Below are 19720 nucleotides of genomic sequence, written 5' to 3' on the forward strand. Positions count from 1 at the left end.
ATGGATAATAAAATGATCATGTGATGTAAATACATTTATCAGACTTACGGAGCAATATCTTTACAACCTAAACATATACCTGTTATTGAAATTTAATAAAAGATGTTTACCACCCCCTGCCCCCGCAAAAAAAGATCTTCACAACCCAGATAATCACGATGGTGTGAACACTCAACTAGAGCCAGACATCCTGGAATTGAAGTCAAGTGGGCCTTAGGAAGCAGCAGTACCTACCAAGCTAGTGGGGGTGATGGAATTCCAGTTGAGCTATTTCAAATTCTAAAAGATGATGCTGTGAAAGTGTTGTACTCAATATACCAGCAAATTTGGAAAACTCAGCATTGGCCACAGGACTGGAAAATTTAGTTTTCATTCCAATCCCTAAGAAAGGCAATGACAAAGAGTGCTCAAACTACCGCACAATTCCACTCATCTCACATGCTAGTAAAGTAATGCTCAAAATTCTCCAAGCCAGGCTTCAGCAATACATAAACCGTGAACTTCCAGATGGTCAAGGTGGTTTAGAAAAGGCAGAGGAGCCAGAGATAAAATTGCCAACATTTGCTGGATCATGAAAAAAGCAAGAGAGTTCCAGAAAACATCTATTTCTGCTTTATTGACTATGCCAAAGCCTTTGACTGTGTGGATCACAATAAACTCTGGAAAATTCTGAAAGAGATGGGAATACCAGACCACCTGACCTGTCTCTTGAGAAATCTGTATTCAGGTCAGGAAGCAACAGTTAGAACTGGAAAAGAAACAACAGATTGGTTCCAAATAGGAAAAGGAGTACGTGAAGACTGTATATTGTCAGCCTGCTTATTTGACTTCTATGCAGAGTACATCATGAGAAACACTGGGCTGGATGAAGCACAAACTGGAATCAAGATTGCTAGGAGAAATATCAGTAACCTCAAATATGCAGATGGCAGAAAGTGAAGAAGAGCTAAAGAGTCTCTTGATGAAAGTAAAAGAGGAGAGTGGAAAGTTGGCTTAAAACTCAACATTCAGAAAACTAAGATCAAGGCATCTGGTCCCATCACTTCATGGCAAATAGATGGAAAAACAGTGGAAACAGTGGCAGACTTTATTTTGGAGGGCTCCAAAATCACTGCAGATCATGACTGCAGCCATGAAATAAAAAGATGCTTACTCCTTGGGAGAAAAGTTATGACCAACCTAGACAGCATATTAAAAAGCAGAGGCATTACTTTGCCAAAAAGGTCTCCCTAGTCAAGGCTGTGTTTCTTCCAGTAGTCATGTATGGATGGGAGAAGTGGACTATAAAGAAAACCAAGCGCCAAAGAATTAAGGCTTTTGAACTGTAGTGTTGGAGAAGACTCTTGAGAGTCCCTTGGACTGCAAGGAGATCCAACCAATCCATCCTAAAGGAAATCAGTCCTGGGTGTTCATTGGAAGGACTGATGTTGAAGCTGAAACTCCAATACTTTGGCCACCTGATGCAAAGAGCTGACTCATTGGAAAAGACCCTGATGCTGGGAAAGATTGAAAGCTATAGGAGAAGGGGACGACAGAGGATGAGATGGTTGGATGGCATCACTGACTCAATGGACATGAGTTTGAGTAAACTCCAGGAGTTGGTGATGAACAGGGAGGCCTGGCGTGCTGCAGTCCTTGGGGTTGCAAAGGGTTGGACATGACTGAGAGACTGAACTGAACTGAACTGAACTGAACCCCCACCCCAGTTTCAATGGCTCAATCCTTGGTACAGAAAAAGAAAATATTTCCCTCAGATTCAAGAAAAACTGTGAGCCATAAACATATTTAAAGATATTTAAGAGCAAATGAAGAGTAATTTCAAAATTCTGGCTTAGTTTTTGTGCTAAAAGAGAATTAAATTGTGAATTAGTATTTCCTCCTTTTGTGGGTGTTTCTTTTGTTGAATTTCATAAATTAACAGAAAAAATCAACATTGAGTTTTTCTCTCCCCATCTGTCCCTTTCCCGTGTATCTATCAAGAATTTTCTTTTACTGGATTTATGATAGCCTAAGAAGATACCAGGGATTCTAACATGAACGTCCTATGGAAAAATCAATTTTATACATGTGACATATGTGAGAATTTGGAAAAGCAGCAATAAAACACTGGAGACTAATATACTCTACAATTATTGAACTAGGAGTTTATTGTTTTTGTTTCAATTAAGTATTCTAAAACTATGAATGTGAATATTGAAGCCTTGACAAAGCAATTTAAAAGTTATCAAAATGCTAAATAAATACCAATCTGTTAGTAAATATTCAGCAAATATTATTTTATAGGCCTTTCTTTTTCATCAGCGATCTGCAAAATTTATTAACTTTCTTTTTCACAATCGAAAACAGGTGTAACCCTTCCTATGTATATAAATAATCACTTTCTTGGCATCCTGAATATCCTAAGTGACTCTCTTCTTCAACAGATTGCTCATAGCTTTTTTCACTTCTGTGTTTCTCACTGTGTAAATGATAGGATTTAACATGGGACAGAGGATTGCAAAGAACATAGTCACCCACTTGTCCACAGGGTAAATGACCACAGGACGTGTATAGGTGAATATACAAGGACCAAAAAAGAGAACCACTACTATAAAGTGGGAGCCACATGTAGAGAGGGCTTTTTGCCGTCCTTCAGAGCCATGGGATTTCAAGGAGTTCCAGATAGCTCTGTAGGAGGTGACCAGGATGACAAAAATAAGCAAACACATGCCCCCACTGTTGGCTGCCACCACCATTCCCAGCCTGTAGGTGTCGCTGCAGGCACGTTCCAACAGTGAGGAGAAATCACACGTGAAGTGGTCAGTGACACTGGGACCACAGAAGGTCAAGTCCATTGAGAAAAGGATCTGGACTGTGCCACGCAGGATCCCCCCGATCCAGGCCATCACCACAGGAGCGGGCAGAGCGCCTGTCACATGACGGTCGTGTAGCGCAGAGGCTTGCAGATGGCCACGTAGCGGTCACAGGCCATGGCCATGAGGACAGTGATCGTTGGTCCTCCCAGGAAGTGCTCCAAAAAGAGCTGAGTCTGGCAGCCTCCCCAGGAGATGGTTCTCCTCTGGAACAGCAGGTCAATGATCGTTTTGGGCGTGCTCACAGAGGTGAAGGAGGCATCTAATGAGGCCAAGTAAGTGAGAAAGAAGTACATGGGAGCCGAAAGTGTGGGACTGAGGGAGATGGTGATGACAATGAGCAGGCTGGCCAACACAGTAAACAGGAAAATGAACAGAAAGACAACAAAGAGTATTTTTTGCAGGTGTGGATTCTGTGTGAGTCCCAAGAGAACAAATTCAGTCACATTGTTGGGAGGCCTGAGGACATCCATTCAGCAAGTAATACCTTCCTGAGCCTGCATTACCTACAAAGAATAAAGAATGATACTTGTTAATCATGATGGCATTGTGATCTGACTGTCTCAGAATAAAAACAGTGCTATCTCAGTGACTGTGGCGCATATCCTTGGTAATTTGCCCCAGTTCTCCTTTCAAGCCTTTCTTTTTTCCATGATGCTTTCCATTTCTTCAAACACTCAGAGCTTGTCACCTGTAACATTTGATGTTATAATTTACCTAGGACAACATTTGATGTTATAATTTACTGTTAAAGCACTGGGCTCTCTCCATGAGATCTGGATTCTCCTAATGGTTTCAACTCTATGTGACTCTACAAAGTCATCTAAGTGCTCCATACTTCCGTGAATTCCTCTGTGTCTGTGAGGCTAGCAACTGTAATTTTCAGATGTGTCTTTTTTTTTATTATTATTAGTTGGAGGCTAATTACTTTACAGTATTGTAGTGGTTTTTGTCATACATTGACATGAATCAGCCATGGATTTACATGCATTCCCCATCCCGAGCCCCCCTCCCACCTCCCTCTCTACCCGATCCCTCTGGGTCTTCCCAGTGAACCAAATGTGTCTTATAAGCTGAGAAGAGCTACACACAAGTCAGAGTTATTTCCTCTTGCATGAAAATTTGCATTTGAAATCTCACATCTGTGGGAAGAAAAAACATGAACAACAAGTGTGTGTCATAAACAGGGACTTTAGGGAAATGTACGTTAAGTCCTTGGTAACAAAACTCACTGGTACCTACCAGAACACGTTAGCTATTCAGGTGTGTCTCATCACTGTCCCTACCATAGTGGCTGGCATAATATCCACAGTGTCTGAAACCTATTAGGTGATGAGTGTTTGACACTGAATTGCCCTTCTCCAAGGATCAGCATATACCTCCTTCCCCAAACCATAATCTCAGATGAATTCAAGTGATCTTCTCCTCCAGCTCTGCCCACCTATAATCTCTCTACTTTCTGAGAAAATTAAATAGATGTTTAAAAGGAAGCTGCACTCCAATTTAATAGTTTCTGAGTGAAGAAGTTGGTTTAAAACTCAACATTCAGAAAATTAAGATTATGGCATTTGGTCCCATCACTTCATGGCAAATAGTTGGGGAAACAGTGACAGACTTAAGTTTGGAGGGCTCCAAACTCAATGCAGTTGGTGACTGCAGCCATGAAATTAAAAGATGCTTGCTCCTTGGAAGAAAAGCTATGACCAACCTAGACAACATACTAAAAAGCTGAGACATTACTTTGACAACAAAGGTCTGTCTAGTCAAAGCTATGGTTTTTCCAATAGGCATGTATAGATGTGAGAGTTGGATTATAAAGAAAGCTGAGCACTGGTAAATTGATACTTTTGAATTGTGGTGTTGGAGAAGAGTCTTGAGTGTCCCTTGGACTGAAAGGAGATCCAACCAGTCCATCTTAAAGGAAATCAGTCCTGATATTTACTGGAAGCACTGATGCTGAAGTTGAAGCTCCAATACTTTGGCCACTTGATGCAAAGAGCTGACTCATTGGAAAAGACCCTGATGCTGGGAAAGACTGAAGGTGGGAGAAGAAGGGGACAGCAGAGAATTAGATGGTTGGATGGCATTACCAACTCAATGGACAAGAGTTTGGGTAAATTCTGGGAGTTGGTGATGGACAGGGAGGCCTGGCGTGCTGCAGTCCATGGGGTGGACACGACTGAGCGACTGAACTGAGCTGAACTGACACACCCTCTAAAGTAATTATGGAAATATTTAATTGCCTCTTGGAAAGTTCGTTTTATGAGTCATTTTACTTTCAAGATAATTAGTGTGCTAATTTGTAATTTATATTCTTCAATATTATGTTCCGTGTGTGTGTGTTTTTGTGTGCGTGCGCGCATGCACGCGCTCATGCACGCTCAGTCGTGTCCAAATCTTTACAATGCCATGGACTGTAGCCCCGCCCAGCTCCTACATCCATGGAATTTTCCAATCGAGAATAATGGAATGGGCTACCTTTTCCTGTTCTACATACAATTTAACATAGTCATATTCTGTGAATTTACCATTTCAGTAGACTTGATAAAAAAATATTCTTGCATAGGTGTTCAAAACACAAGGATCAAGTAAAGAAAATCCTTATTTTCAAAGTTCTAAAAATAAGAAAAAAATTAATGAGGAGAACAGAAACAGTTGGCTAGAAAATTCCGTCGGTGCACTATATTATATATATATATTATATATATATATATTGTTGATGCACTATATATATATATATATATATATATATATATATATATATATATATATAGTACCCCAACGACAGCAAATAGCATTTAGTTAATTCAGTCACTAAGTCGTGTCCGACTCTTTGCAACCCCATAGACTGCAGCACACCAGGCCTCCCTGTCCATCTCCACTCCCAGAATTTACTCAAACTCATGTCCAGTGAGTTGGTGATGCCATCCAGCCATCTCATCCTCTGTCATCCCCTTCTCCTGTCTTCAATCTTTCCCAGCATCAGGGTCTCTTCCAATAAGTCAGTTCTTTGCCTCAGGGGGTCAAAGTATTGGAGTTTCAGCTTCAGCATCAGTCCTTCCAATGAATACTCAGGACTGATTTCCTTTAAGCTGGATTGGTTGGATCTCCTTGCAGTCCAACGGACTCTCAAGACTCTTCTCCAACACCACAGTTCAAAAGCATCAAGTCTTCGGTCCTCAGCTTTCTTTATAATACAAAATCCATTACTTATTAGTTCCTACTACAAGCTCATTCATTCAAGAAATATTTATTGGATACTTACTACATATATTATGTTGTTGTTGTTGTGTATGTTGATCACAAAATGTCATAAATGCGTCGTTATCAACTGTTATTAATGCCTGAACTTCTATCACCAAACAGCAGCAGCACATCCGTCTGTGATATGAATGACCTTCCCCTCCTTCTCATGCTCTCTCCCATCTTTTATAGCGTCCAGTATCCATCACTCCCAGTTACAGGAGGAGTGGGTGCTAAGTTGCTTCAGTCATGTCTGACACTTTGAGACCCCGTGGACTGTAGCCTGCCAGGCTCTTCTGTCCGTGGGATTCTCCAGGCAAGAATACTGGAGTGGATTGCCATGCCCTCCTCCGGGGGATCTTCCCCACCCAGGGACTGAACCCAGGTCTCTGTGTCTCCCACAATGACAGTCAGATTCTTTACCTCTAGCGCCACCTGGGAAATCCAGTTACAGGATACTCCATTACTAATAGAGTGAGAGAACTGGAGATGTACATTTGTCAAAGAGAAGAGAAGTAAATATAATAAAATGTATTTGGCAAAATGTAACTTTCTCTTTCAAAGATAAATTAATAAAGAACTTTATTTTTAATCATCTAAGATGAAAATTTTATACAGATCTTAAATCAAAGTGCAACAGCTTCATTGCAATCCCCATTCTGAGGTAAGATCTCACAACAGATTAAAATAGACTAGAATGTAAATAAAGTAAGAATTAAACATAACAACTATGAAGAAATATAAATTACTTTTTACCTTTTCTTTGACTCCACAATACTTTTTCAAGGAATAAGCCCTAATGTAAGATATTTTTAAAAGAGAAAGATCACTAGGTATAAATATGTTCAACACAATTATTAAGACCTATGGAAAATTAGAAACAGTGTGGAATATTCAAAAGTGAAGAACAAAATAATTAAAATATAATCACTTTCTTTGAATAATATGTAGTTTTTAGCAAAGCTGCATCTAAAATTGTGCATTATCATTGAAAATTTCTGAAGTTGTAATATTAAGTGGGGAAATTTTGGATGCACGTTTGAGTTGTATAGAAACTCTGTTATTTCATTGTAACTAATTATATTATTCTTCTAATGGATTTAAATATATATTTATAATATAAAAGACCCAAAAATATTTTTACCTCTAAATTGTTAGTACTGTATTTGAGTATACCTCACTTGATGCTTTGTGCACTGAAGAAGGATTTAAATCTCAGGTAAATTTGGATGACCAGTGATTATATGACCTGCAACATGCATTTAAGTATGAGAATCTAAAATTATATAATTTCAAAAAATAATCTCACCTATGAATATGTCTGACATAGCTCCATGGTCAAGCCCCAGGCAGCTTCTAGTTCACTAGGAAAGAAGTGTTAAGTTATAAGATTAAAAATGCCAACTGGCTCAGCTGCAATAAGTGTCTTTGTTGATTTATAAATGGTATCTTTGGATAAGCCTTAAAAACACTACCACATATCCTCTTTTTGGGCAAAGTCTAGGAAGTTTCTTCTCTGTGGCTAATTGACCTCAGGGGTATTTCTCCATCATCAGCAGGTCTTGCCAATAACCCAATTATTTTAAACAAGGCATCTGAACATCAGAGAAGAGCTTTTACAATATTCATCTTTAATTTTAAGCTTCATCCTTAAGTCTACATGAAAACAAAACATCATCACAAAATAAAAAAGCACCAAGATGACCACTTACAAACTTGCATACTTGATACTAAATGAGCTTAAAAACGGAGCATGAATTTTTGATACCATATAAATAAAACACTTAGGTGTGTAGCTATCTGATTTTTAGATTTTATCATAATATTTTATTTTTACTTATCTACCAGTCATGGCAATCATCATTTCTATATATTGCTTTCAGGTGCACATTAAATGATTATTATGAACCCTATTATACTATTAACACTTCATGCTAGATAAGGTTTACGGTACTTCTTCAAAATAGTTGTTTCTTGTTCCAGTTCTGGAATTAGACTAACATGATAATAATGAAAATTATTCCATTGTTCAAATATAGCCAAATATGGTAGAATGCACTTGCCATTTAAATTTAATCCTGCAGCATACCTACAGAATATAAAAAATAGGAACTAATGCTCACAATTTGTATAAGAAAATGTAAGAAAGGGAATAAAGACACCATTTACCAAGGGAAAATAAGAAGCCATACAACTGAATCCTGGGGCAGGACCCCAATCTTTAAATTATATTTTCTATTACTAAAGTGCCATGAGACTCTTATGCTGCCACCAATTGTGAAGCCCACTATAATTACTTAGTAAAATAAAGCTGACATTAAAATCATTTGGCAAACAAATTCAATTCAGAAATATTTTATGTGAAATCACAGCTACTTCAAGATATTAAAATATGCTTTCTTTAATAAGAAGAAAAATAAATTGTAGATAACTCTAGATTGACCCCAGCAATTGTGATCACTGAGAGCAGAATGTGTCATGAAGGAAAACAGCTTAAGAGAACTGAAAACACATGACCAAACCTAATCTGACTGGACATTGTAACATTATAGTTCTGCAATAGTATCTGTGATAGCAGATGCCAAAACAGTTTCAATGAGGATTGTAACCTGTCTAAAGACCTCTGGGGGATATGAATTTTGCAGAAGTATCATCATGGAATTGTCTTAAACTTGCTGTTTCAACACTGGAGTGAAAGAAAGTTAAATCACAGAATTAGCATGTATTGACAAAGTCACCATCCCCAACTTCATGAAAAACTGAAATCCATTCAACCATGGCCCTTTCAATGTCCATCCAGCTTTGACTTTAATAGCTATAGTGCTGGGTAGAGAGATTGCTTGAAAACCCCTAAATCTCTCTAGTCCAGCTCCCCAAGGCTTTAGAGAAGCATAAAAGGGCAAGAGAGCAGATTTAGATGTAAAACAGTGAAGATTGTCCATGAAAATACTTTTCAAAGAAGAATTCTGGGGCTATGCCAGTCTGTTTCTGGAATACACATCTGAGGCGGTTTATGAATCCTGGAGAGATAGTAACAGAGATTCTCCACTCGAAAGGCAAACCAGGAAGAAAGCAGAGAAACAAAAGCCGTGCGGATCGCGTCACAGCTGATCAGGGAGGAGCTGCGGTCTGTTTGATGTTTGATAGTTTTAGGGGCTAATTTCACACAAAGAAGCAGATAGGTATCAAAATGTTCTTATGGGCAGATTCATGAACTTCAATAGGTAGAGAAACATGTTCTCAGGATAGCAAAGCAGTCAAGAGAGAGCTCACGATGTATTAGTCCATCCGAAGGAACTTTCATCCCAGAAGGACATCACCCATGTTGTTTACGAGGCATGAAAAGTTCTGGGAGGTAGGCTGTGGTATCATAACCTTCCAATGTTGCTTCTAATTGAAGTAGAAGCAAACATAAGAAAATTTATGACAGTAAACATATTAGCTAGGGTAGAAAGACAGAACTTGGAAACAACTTGCGGTTTACCTGAGTAAACTACTTACAGAAATAGGGAGAACTGTTTAAGGCTCTAGAGTATAAAGTTGCATACTGTAAAATAAAACTCATATCTCCTGTTTCCAAAAGTGGTTTTCTTACTCTCTATCATGTATTCCTAATTATATGCCTTCTGAATATTTTTCTATCATGGATCCATTAATTTCTCAGATAATATACTATTATGTGTAAAACAGCTAGCCAGTGGGAAGCTGGGAAAGACTGAAGGGAAAAGGAGAAGGGAGTGACAGAGGATGCAATGGTTAAGTAGCATCACTGACTCAGTGGACACGAATTTGAGCAAACTCTTGGGGATAGTGGAGGACAAAAGAGCCTGGCATGCTGTAGTCCATGGGGTTGCAAAGACTCGGGCACGACATAGCAACGGAACAACAGCAAGATGGGAAGCTGGGGAACACAGGGAGCTCAGCTGAGTGCTCTGGGATGCTCCAGAGGGGTGGGAGGTGGAGGTGGGGCGAGGCTCCGGAGGGAGAGCGTATACATACACTGCTGTAGAGCAGAGGCTGACACTGCACTGTAAAGCAACAGCTCCCCAAGCGAAAAACAAACACACGGTACCCCTGAAATCAGAGGCTGGACCTTTCTGTCAAAAAAGGGAACTGTGCACACTTCTGTGACATATACACACACTCCCATTTTAAAAGCACATTCCAGTTTAGAAAAAAGCCAGAATTAATTCACAACAAAGCCTTCTAAGTTATGTAAGTGAGCTGAGAAATGCTTTCTTTGGTTAACTGTGGAGTATTGATTTTTATCTGGTTTTTATTATTCCTTATAAATAAACTGTGGAGTATTGATTTTTATCTGGTTTTTAAGATTCCTTATAAATAATCTTCTAAAGTAGTTTTCAAAGAAGATTGCAAACTCAAGGAACTAAATGTAAGCCAAAATTCTAACACTTATATAGTAATATGCTTCTTTCTATATAACAGTCCACATCATCCTAGATACTAGTAAGTCAAATAGCTGTCTTAGAAACAATTGCTTAGACTTTTAAGCATAAAAACAACTTTTATGAATATTTATTTATAAAAGACAAGTTTTAAATTCCTGTGATATGAAAGAGGTTCTGATGAAACATCTTTTCTCTGATATCTTTGAAATGGTTGAAAGAGTATCAAAACTGGATTTTGAAGAATGCCGATGTGCATACTAGCTCTGTTTCTGATATTAGACAGATAATTAAATAAAGACTTTCTACTCCTTTGGATTTTGTGTGAAGCCCAATAGGATGAAATAAGTTACACTGTTCCTTGGTTCTGTTTTGTCTGTATAGGAGCTGAAGTTATGTATTAGAACCAGATAAGTTACAAAAGAAGAAGGGGGAATTTTTAATGTATTGTAAGTTAATCTTGCCCTTTATCCAATCAATTAAAACAATGTAGGGGTGCTAAGTCATCCCAGTCATGTCCAGGCCTTTATGACCCTATGGACAGTAGCTACCAGGCTCTCTGTCCTTGGGATTCTCCAGGCAAGAATACTGGAGTGGGTTGTTATGTTCTCCACGGAATCTTCCCGATCCAAGGATCACACTTGTACCTCTTGTCTCCTGCATTGGCTCTTTACCACTAGCCCCAACTGGGAAGCCCAAACTGTGCGTATAGTGTACCAGTTCATGTCCAATGTGGCAGATACACTGTGATGACCACATTTGAAAAGGCCTAGTTCCCTGTCCCCAGGATATAACATATAAAGATGCATCAGAAAATTCCAGCCCAATGGAAAAACAGCTATTATAAAAATATTGGCAAAATTCTAAGGGTTACAGGGTAGGAATATGTCCATCAAACTGAAATCAGAGAATTTAGTTCAGATTTAAGGAAATAGTGACAGAACAAATAAAGATGGAAAGGGAATTATATAGAAATATGTACCATTATGCAGTCACAAAGGCAAAATTATTGAAGCACAAAGGAATTTACACATCAAGCGTGAATAGATCAAACTGTGAAAAGATCATTGACTTGGATTGTATAAGAAATGACTGAGATGCCGTTCAGTGGCTCCTTACTTGGATGTTCCCATTTCCTGACCTATGAATGCTGAGGCTATCAAATGCTGCATCACTAGTTCTGACATCTACCCTTATTTTCCCATTTTTGTATGCCATATCTCCAATTCTGGACATCTGCATTTGAATATCAATTTAGTATATATAATACATAATTTAAAATTTCCACAATGTAAAATTGTACCCATCTTGTTAAGTGGTACCCACTTCAATGCCATTGCTCAGACAATAAATCTCAGTGTTCTTCACTCCCTTATTGATTTCCCATGACTCATTCTTGCCTTTGGCAAATCGAGTTGTCTCTACTTTCAGAATGTATCCCTGATTTGATCATTCCTGCCTCAACTCCCGGCCTCTGCAGCAGCCTCCTGAGAGTTAGGTCTATCTTTGCTCCAACCTCTAACAGTTTGCTTTCCTGAAGCAGCCAAAACTATTGATTCTTTTTCCAAATCTTGTTCTGATTGTATCTCTCCTGTGCTAGTTTAATGTATCACTTTCAATATTTACTGTAATAAGACAGAAATCTCCATTTTTTAAAGAACCTGAGGCTAACCCCATCTCATTAATTTCCCAAAAGTCAAACATGTTAAGTGATAAAACCAGAATTGGAATCAAAGCTTTATTTATTTCAAAATAATTTAATGTCTTACATAATAAAGTTGCACAGTTGGGAAGCCCGATTCCCAATATCATGTGTTTTTGTCACCATATGGAGGCTTGATGTGATGTGATGTGGAGGCTTCTGCGTGACTGAAGACTTTTTAAGTTACTCTGAATTCATCTTTCATCCATGATGACAAGTCAGTGTGACAGGCTGCATTATTATTTGTAGAAATATTTTATTTCATTTAACTGTGTCTCCATTTTCTCCATGGAGTCTCTGATTATTCAGAAAACTGTTATTATTTACACTGTAGATTATTCCCTATGGAAATTTATTTTAGTAACTACTTTTCCTACTAACTTCGAAATAGAAAATACCATTCAGCTGCTTAGTTCTTCTCATTCTGTCATGTTGGTGTGGCCAGACTAGATAACTTGAAATTTTGGGAGACATTATTGTGTTTTATTTTCTTTCCTTTATGCATTGCTTTAAGGCTAATAAAGGACCTCCCCCAAATTTTATAACATTTCTTAAAAGGGTATCATCTTTTTATCCCAATAGAGTTGAAGATCACTGTACATTTTATCCATTTCTAACTATATAGATCATTAAATCTTAGAACTGGAATTGGTCCAAAACTGATTCTTACTCAATTAAGTACACCGGGATTTTTCTACTAAATTTAAAAATTATGTTGTTGTTCAGTCGCTCAGTTGTGTCCAACTCTTTGTGACCTGTGCAGGCAATGTCTCCCTCAATAATCCCCAGCTTCAGTTCAGTTTAGTTCAGCCTCTCCGTCGTGTCCAACTCTTTGTGATCCCATGGACTGCAGCATGCCAGGCTCCCATGTCCTTCACTGTCTGCCAGAACTTGCTCAGATTCATGTCCATTGAGTCCATGATGGAATCCAACCTTCTCATCATGTGTAGAAACACTACTAAACCGTATCACTGATTAAGGTCTGTAAATTGTGATGAGATGGTTGGATGGGATCACCGACTTGATGGACATGATTTTGAGCAGGCTCTGGGAGTTGGTGATGGACAGGGAAGCCTGGCATGTTGCAGTCCATGGGGTCACAAAGAGTTGGACACGACTAAGTGACTAATCTGAACTGGAGATGTGACAGTGATAGAAGAAAAAATATTTTATAGCCATTTTCAGACTATTTACAGTTAAAAACAAAGTGCCAGACCAGTTGTTTTGCTTCAGCAAAGATGAATTTATCATGTATTTTTCTACATGTCATTGCAAGTTTTTCTCTCTTTTTATTTAGTATTCAATATATTCTGCCTTGATGTTTGGTCTATATATAAAAATTTACCACCAATTCAGATACAGTGTTTAAATATTTATTCAATTATTAAATTGGATAATACTACCTATTTTAATACTGAAAATATGCTATGGCTGAGGACACTGTAATTAATAAAACAGGGTAATATCATATGAAAGTTTCTCCTTGCATGAGTATTATATTTGTATAATAGATTTCACAACAGAGAAAATGACACTTTAATAAAGTAGTTACAGTCTTATTCAGTCCCTTCATGGATCACAGCCTTGTCTTGACAAAGCGATTTGCACAACTCAATGAAGCTATAAGCCACGCCATACAGGGCCACCCAAGATGGATGGATTATAGTGAAGAGTTCTGACAAAATATGGTCCACTGGAGGAAGAAATGGCAACCCACTCCAGCATTCCTACCAGGGGAACCCCATGAACATATGAAAAGGCAAAAAGAAGTGACGCTAGAAGATGAGCCCCCCGGTCAGAAGGTATCCAATATACTACTGGGGAAGCACGGAGGGCAATTACTAATAGTTTCAGGTAGAATGAAGCGGCTGGGCCAAAGCAGAAATGACACTCAATTGTGGATGCATCTGGTGGTAAAAGTAAAGTCTGACGTTGTAAGGAAAAACATCACATAGAAACCTGGAATGTTAGGTCCATAGATCAAGGTTAATTGGATGTGGTCAAGCAGGAGATGGCAAGATTGAACACAGACATCTTAGGAATCAATGAACTAAAAGGGACTTGAATTTAATTGAGATGACCATTATATCTACTGCTGTACACAAGAATCCCTTAGAAGAAATGGAGTAGCCCTCAGAGTTAGAAAAAAAGAGTAAGAAATGCAGTATTTGGGCAATCTCTAAAACAACAGACTCATCTCAGTTTGCTTCCAAGGCAAACCATTCAACATCAGTGTAGTGCAAGTCTATGTCCCAACTACTGAAGCTGAAGAAGCTGAAGTTGATTGGCTCTGCAAAGACCTGCAAGACCTTCTAGGTCTCACACCAAAAAAATATATCCTTTTTATCACAGGGGATTGGAATGCAAAAGTAGAAAGTCAGGAGTTATTCAGAATAACAGGCAAGTTTGGTCTTGGAGTACAAAATGAAAAAGGGCAAAGGCTAACAGAGTTTTGTCAAGAAAACACATTGGCCATAGCAAACACCCTTTTAAATGACCCAAGAGATGACTCTACATATGGACATCCCCATATGGTCAATATCACAATCAGATTGATTCACTGCAGAACTAGACTGCAGCCATGAAGTTAAAAGACAATTGCTACCTGGAGGTAAAGCTATAACATACGTACAGCATATTAAAAAGCAGAGATGTCACTTTGCAGACAAATGTCCATATGGTCAAAGCTATGGTGTTTCCAGTACTCATGTACGGATGTGAGCGTTGGACCATAAAGAAGGCTGCATGCCGAAGAATCAGTGCTTTTGAACTGTGGTGTTGGAGAAGACTCTTGAGACTCCCTTGGACTGCATGGAGATCAAAGAAATCAATCATACAGGAAATCAACCCTAACTATTAACTGGAAGAACTGATGCTTCAGCTGAAGCTCCAATACTTTGGCAATCTGATAGAAAGGATCAACTCATTGGAAAAGACCCTGAGGATGGGAAAGATTGAAGTCAAAAGGAGAAAAGAGGCAGCAGAAGATAAGGTGGTTAGATAGCATCACTGACTCAATGGACATGAATCTGAGAAAATCCAGGAGATAGTGGAGGACAGAGGAGTCTGCCATGCTACTGTCCATGAGGTGGCAAAGAGCAGACACAGCTTAGTGACCGAACAACAAAAACAACGTGAGCTTTCCTGGTGCCTCGATGGTGAAGACTCTGCCTGCCAATGCAGAAGATGCTAGTTTGATCCTGGATTGCACAGATCCTCTGGTGAAGGAAATGACAACTCTCTCCAGTATTCTTGCCTGGGAAATCCCATGGACAGAGGAGTCTGGCTGGTGGCAGTCTATGGGGTTGCAAGGAGTCTGACATGACTTAGCAACTGACTATTCACACTTAATCATCCCAATGTACATAAATCATCACTTTATTGGCATTCTGAACACCTACACTACTCTTCTCTTCATCAGATTCCTCATGGCTTTTTTCACCTCTGTATTTCTCACTGTGTAAATGATAGGATTTAACATGGGACTGAGGATTGCAGAGAACACAGTCACCCACTTGTCCACAGGGTATGTGGCCACAGGACGTGTGTAGGTGAACACAGAAGGCAGGAAAAAGAGCATCACTACTATAAAGTGGGCGCCACATGTAGAGAGGGCTCTGCGCCGTCCTTCAGAGCCATGGGATTTCAGGGAGCTCAGGATGGCTATGTAGGAGATGAGCAGCAGGGAAAAAATGAGCAAGCACATGCCCCCACTGTTAGCTGCCACCACGATTCCAGGTATGTAGGTGTCGCTGCAGGCAAGTTCCAACAGTGAGAAGAAATCACACGTGAAGTGGTCAATGACATTGGGGCCACAGAAGGTCAAGTCCGTCAAGAAAAGAATCTGCACGGTGGTATGCAGGATCCCCCCGATCCAGGCCACCACCACCAGGAGCGGGCAGAGCCCCTGGCGCATGATGGCCGTGTAGTGAAGAGGCTTGCAGATGGCCACGTAGCGGTCATAGGCCATGACGGTGAGGATGATGACCTCTGATGCTGCCAGGAAGTGTTCTAAAAAGACCTGAGTCATGCATCCTCGCCAGGAGATGGTTCTTCTTTGATGAAGTAAGTCAACAATCAATTTAGGGGTGGTAACAGATGTGAAGGAGGCATCTAATAAGGCCAAGTAAGTGAGAAGGAAGTACATGGGAGCAGAAAGTGCGGGGCTGAGGGAGATGGTGATGACAATGAGCAGGTTGGCCAGCACAGTGAAGAGGAAAATGAACAGAAAGACGATGAAGAGTATTTTCTGCACATGTGGATTCTGTGTGAGTCCCAGGAGAACAAATTCTGTCACATTGTTGGGAGGCCTGAGGATATCCATTCAGTAAGCGACAGCTTCCTGGGATAAAGAATGATACTTATTAATCATGAAAGATTGTGATCTGGCTTTCTTAGAACAAAATCGTCACTGCGCAACATGCCCTTGGAACTTTTGCCCTGTACTCATTTCAATTCTTTCTTATTTTCACCATGGTATTTTGCATCTCTTCAGACATCTAGCACCTGTCACCTGTAAAACATCAGTAGGGCCACATTTGATGTGTAATTTGCCAAGAAAACACTGGGCTTCCTACATGAGATTTGGACTCTCCTACCGGTTCCAACTCCATTGGACTAAGTCACCTCAGTGCCCCTTGCTTCCCAAGCCCCACTCTGTGTCTGTGAGGTAACAAATTGCAATTTTCAGAGGTTTCTTGAAAGCTGAGATGTGCTATACATGGGAAAGAGTTATTCTCTCTTCCGTGAGAATTTATATTCCAACCCTCAGGTCAAACTGTAGAAAGAAAAAAATATGGTCAAGAAGTATCTATCACATGGAGGAAATTTAGTGAGGTGTGTAGAAGTCCTTGGAGACGCATGCTCCCTTGTACCTACCAGGACACATAAGCTATTCATCACTTACCAGAGTGCCTGGAACGTCTGCACTGACTGAAACCTAATGGGTGATGAGTAAGGGCTTGGTATTGAATGGCCATTCTCGAAGGGTAAGCATATGTCTGCTTCCCCAAACCATAAACTCAGCAGGAATGCAAGTGCTCTTGTCCTCCAACTCTGTTTATCTGTGATCTCTCTACCTTATAAGAAACAGAAACATTTGAAAGGAAGCTACACTCCAGTATGATGGTTTCTGACACACTCCCGAGAGTAACCATGAAAGTATTTAATTGCTTCTAAGAAAGTACACATATTGGGTCATTTTTCTTTCAAGATAGTGTGTTTGTTTATTGTTTTTTTTTATTCTTCAAAATTCTGCTCCACATACAATTTAGCATAGTCATATTCTATAAATTTATAGCTTTGGAAGACTTGAATTGAAACATAAACTCTTTCATAGATGTTCAACACACAAGGATCTATCAAGCATAGGAAATCCTTATTTTCAAAGCTTTAACAATAAAAATTTAACAAAGAGAACAGGAAAAAATACTCTGCTAGATAAATTAGAGCGATACCTAATACACTATACAAGAAACATATATATATCAATACACCAACTATCAAAACATGTATAAAATCCATTACTTACTATTAACTCCTACTACAGATTCCTTCATCAAAGAAATATTTATTGAGCCCTTGCTGTGCACATTAATGTATGTTGCTCACATAAAATCATGAAAAGTGACGTTATTGAATGAACTTAATCCTCGAAATTGTATCATCAAAGCAGCAGCACACCCTCCGTGACCTGCACGACCTCCCCCCACCTCTGTTTCTGCTCCGTACATCCTCACGCCTCTCCTCCTGTCTTCCCACAGCAGCCGTCTCCCATCACTCCTGGTTACAGGACGTGTTACTAATGCAATGTGGGGTTATACATTTGCCAAAGAGAAGAGAAATAAATATAATGAAGCATATTCCATACAGCATGTCTTTTCAGAGATAAACAGGTAGAAACAGTATTTTTTCAGTTTTCCAAGATGAAAATTGTGTGCATATGTGGGAACACAACGCAGCAGCTTCACTGAACTTCCTCCTTTGTTAGTGGGATCTCCCAGCAGACCACGGAAGAGACGGTGCAAATAAAGTGAGAATTAGACACGATTCTCAGAAGTGCTTTACAAACAACTATGAAGCAAAATAAGTTACTTTTTAAATTTTTCTTTAGCTCCATAATACTTTTTCTAGGAATAAACCTTAATGTAAAATATTTTAAGGGAAACATCATTATGTACACATATGATCAACATAATCATTAACAGCTGTGGAAAATTTAGAAAGGGTGTGGAAGAAAAGGATGATGGAGAAAAGGACAATTAAAATATAGTGGATCTTTTTGAATAATATGCAGCTTTTAACAGAGACGCTTTTAAAAATTGTGCAATGTGAAAAAATTATCAGCTATAATATTAAGTGAAGTAAATTTTGGATGCATATTTAAATTGTATAGTTATTCTAACATCTCATTGTAGCTAATTGTATTATTAGCTCAACTAATTTAAATACATATCAATAAGAAAAAAAGATTCTAAAATATTTTTACTTCTTTAAATTGCTAGTACTGTAGTCAACTCTACCTTTCTTGATGTTTTGCATGCTTAAGACAGTTTGAAACCTCAGGTAAATTTGGATCAGGAGTGATGATATGATTTGCAACACACATTTATACCTGAGAATATATGATTGTGTGATTTCAAAAAATAATCTCACCAATGAGATTGTCTGACCTAGCGCCATGGCAAGGCCCCAGGCAGCTGTTAGTTCACCAGGAAAGAAGTGAAGTCATGAGGTTAAAAGTGCCGGCTCACTCAGTGTCTCTTGATGGCACCTTTGGATAAGTCTTAAAAGCACTACCATGCATCCTATTTGTGGGTAAAGTCTAAGAAGTTTCTTATGTGTGGCTAATTGGAACTCATGGGTATTTCTCCACCATTAGCGGGTCTTGCTAACAACCAATTATTTCATAACAACATCAGAGAAATACTTTTATAGCATTTTTTTCAATTTTAAACTTCATCTTTAAGTCTATGTGAAACCAGAGTGAAAAGTGTCACTCAGTCGTGTCCTACTCTTTGTGACCACATGGACTGTAGCCAATCAGACTCCTCTGTCCATGGAGCTCTCCAGGCAACAGTACTAGAGCAGGTTGGCATTTCCTACTCCAGAGCATCTTCCCAACTTAGGGATTGATCCCAGGTCTCCTGCACTTGGGCAGATTCTTTAAATCATAGTCACAAGAGAAAAACATAGGGACAAGTTGACCACTTCTGGACTTGGATATTTGATAGTGAATGAGCTTAAATACAGAGTCTGAGTATTTGGTACTTATAAATTAAATGTTTTGGGGCATTACTATTGGATTTTTAAATATTTATTATAATATTTTATTTTGATGAGATGGTTAAATAGCATGACCTACTCCATGGACATGCATCTGAGCAAACTCCTAGAGAGTGAAAGATAGGGAAGCCTGGCATGCTGTAGGCAATGGAGTTACAATGAGTCGGGACTCATTGCAGCTTAGCAACTGAACAAAAATTTTATTTTAACTGATCTACCATTCATGATAGGCT

General features: G+C 39.0%; 1 protein-coding gene and 1 pseudogene across 1 annotated transcript; both read right to left on the reverse strand.

The window, feature by feature from the left end:
• Window positions 1-2399: 2399 nt before the first annotated feature.
• On the reverse strand, window positions 2400-3325 carry LOC122676479 (annotated as a pseudogene).
• A 12275-nt stretch (window positions 3326-15600) lies between these two features.
• On the reverse strand, window positions 15601-16527 carry LOC122676528 (olfactory receptor 140-like). Its single transcript, XM_043875893.1, has one exon. The coding sequence runs from the start codon at window positions 16525-16527 to the stop codon at window positions 15601-15603; it is 927 nt and encodes a 308-aa protein (XP_043731828.1).
• Between the last annotated feature and the right edge of the window lie 3193 nt (window positions 16528-19720).

The sequence above is a fragment of the Cervus elaphus genome, chromosome 1, assembly GCF_910594005.1.
Source record: "Cervus elaphus chromosome 1, mCerEla1.1, whole genome shotgun sequence".
NCBI classification, from domain to species: Eukaryota; Metazoa; Chordata; class Mammalia; order Artiodactyla; family Cervidae; genus Cervus; species Cervus elaphus.

What these genes read in the sequence shown, in the direction of transcription:
- LOC122676528 (XM_043875893.1), bottom strand. Translation starts at nt 16,527, where the DNA reads ATGGATATCCTCAGGCCTCCCAACAATGTGACAGAATTTGTTCTCCTG.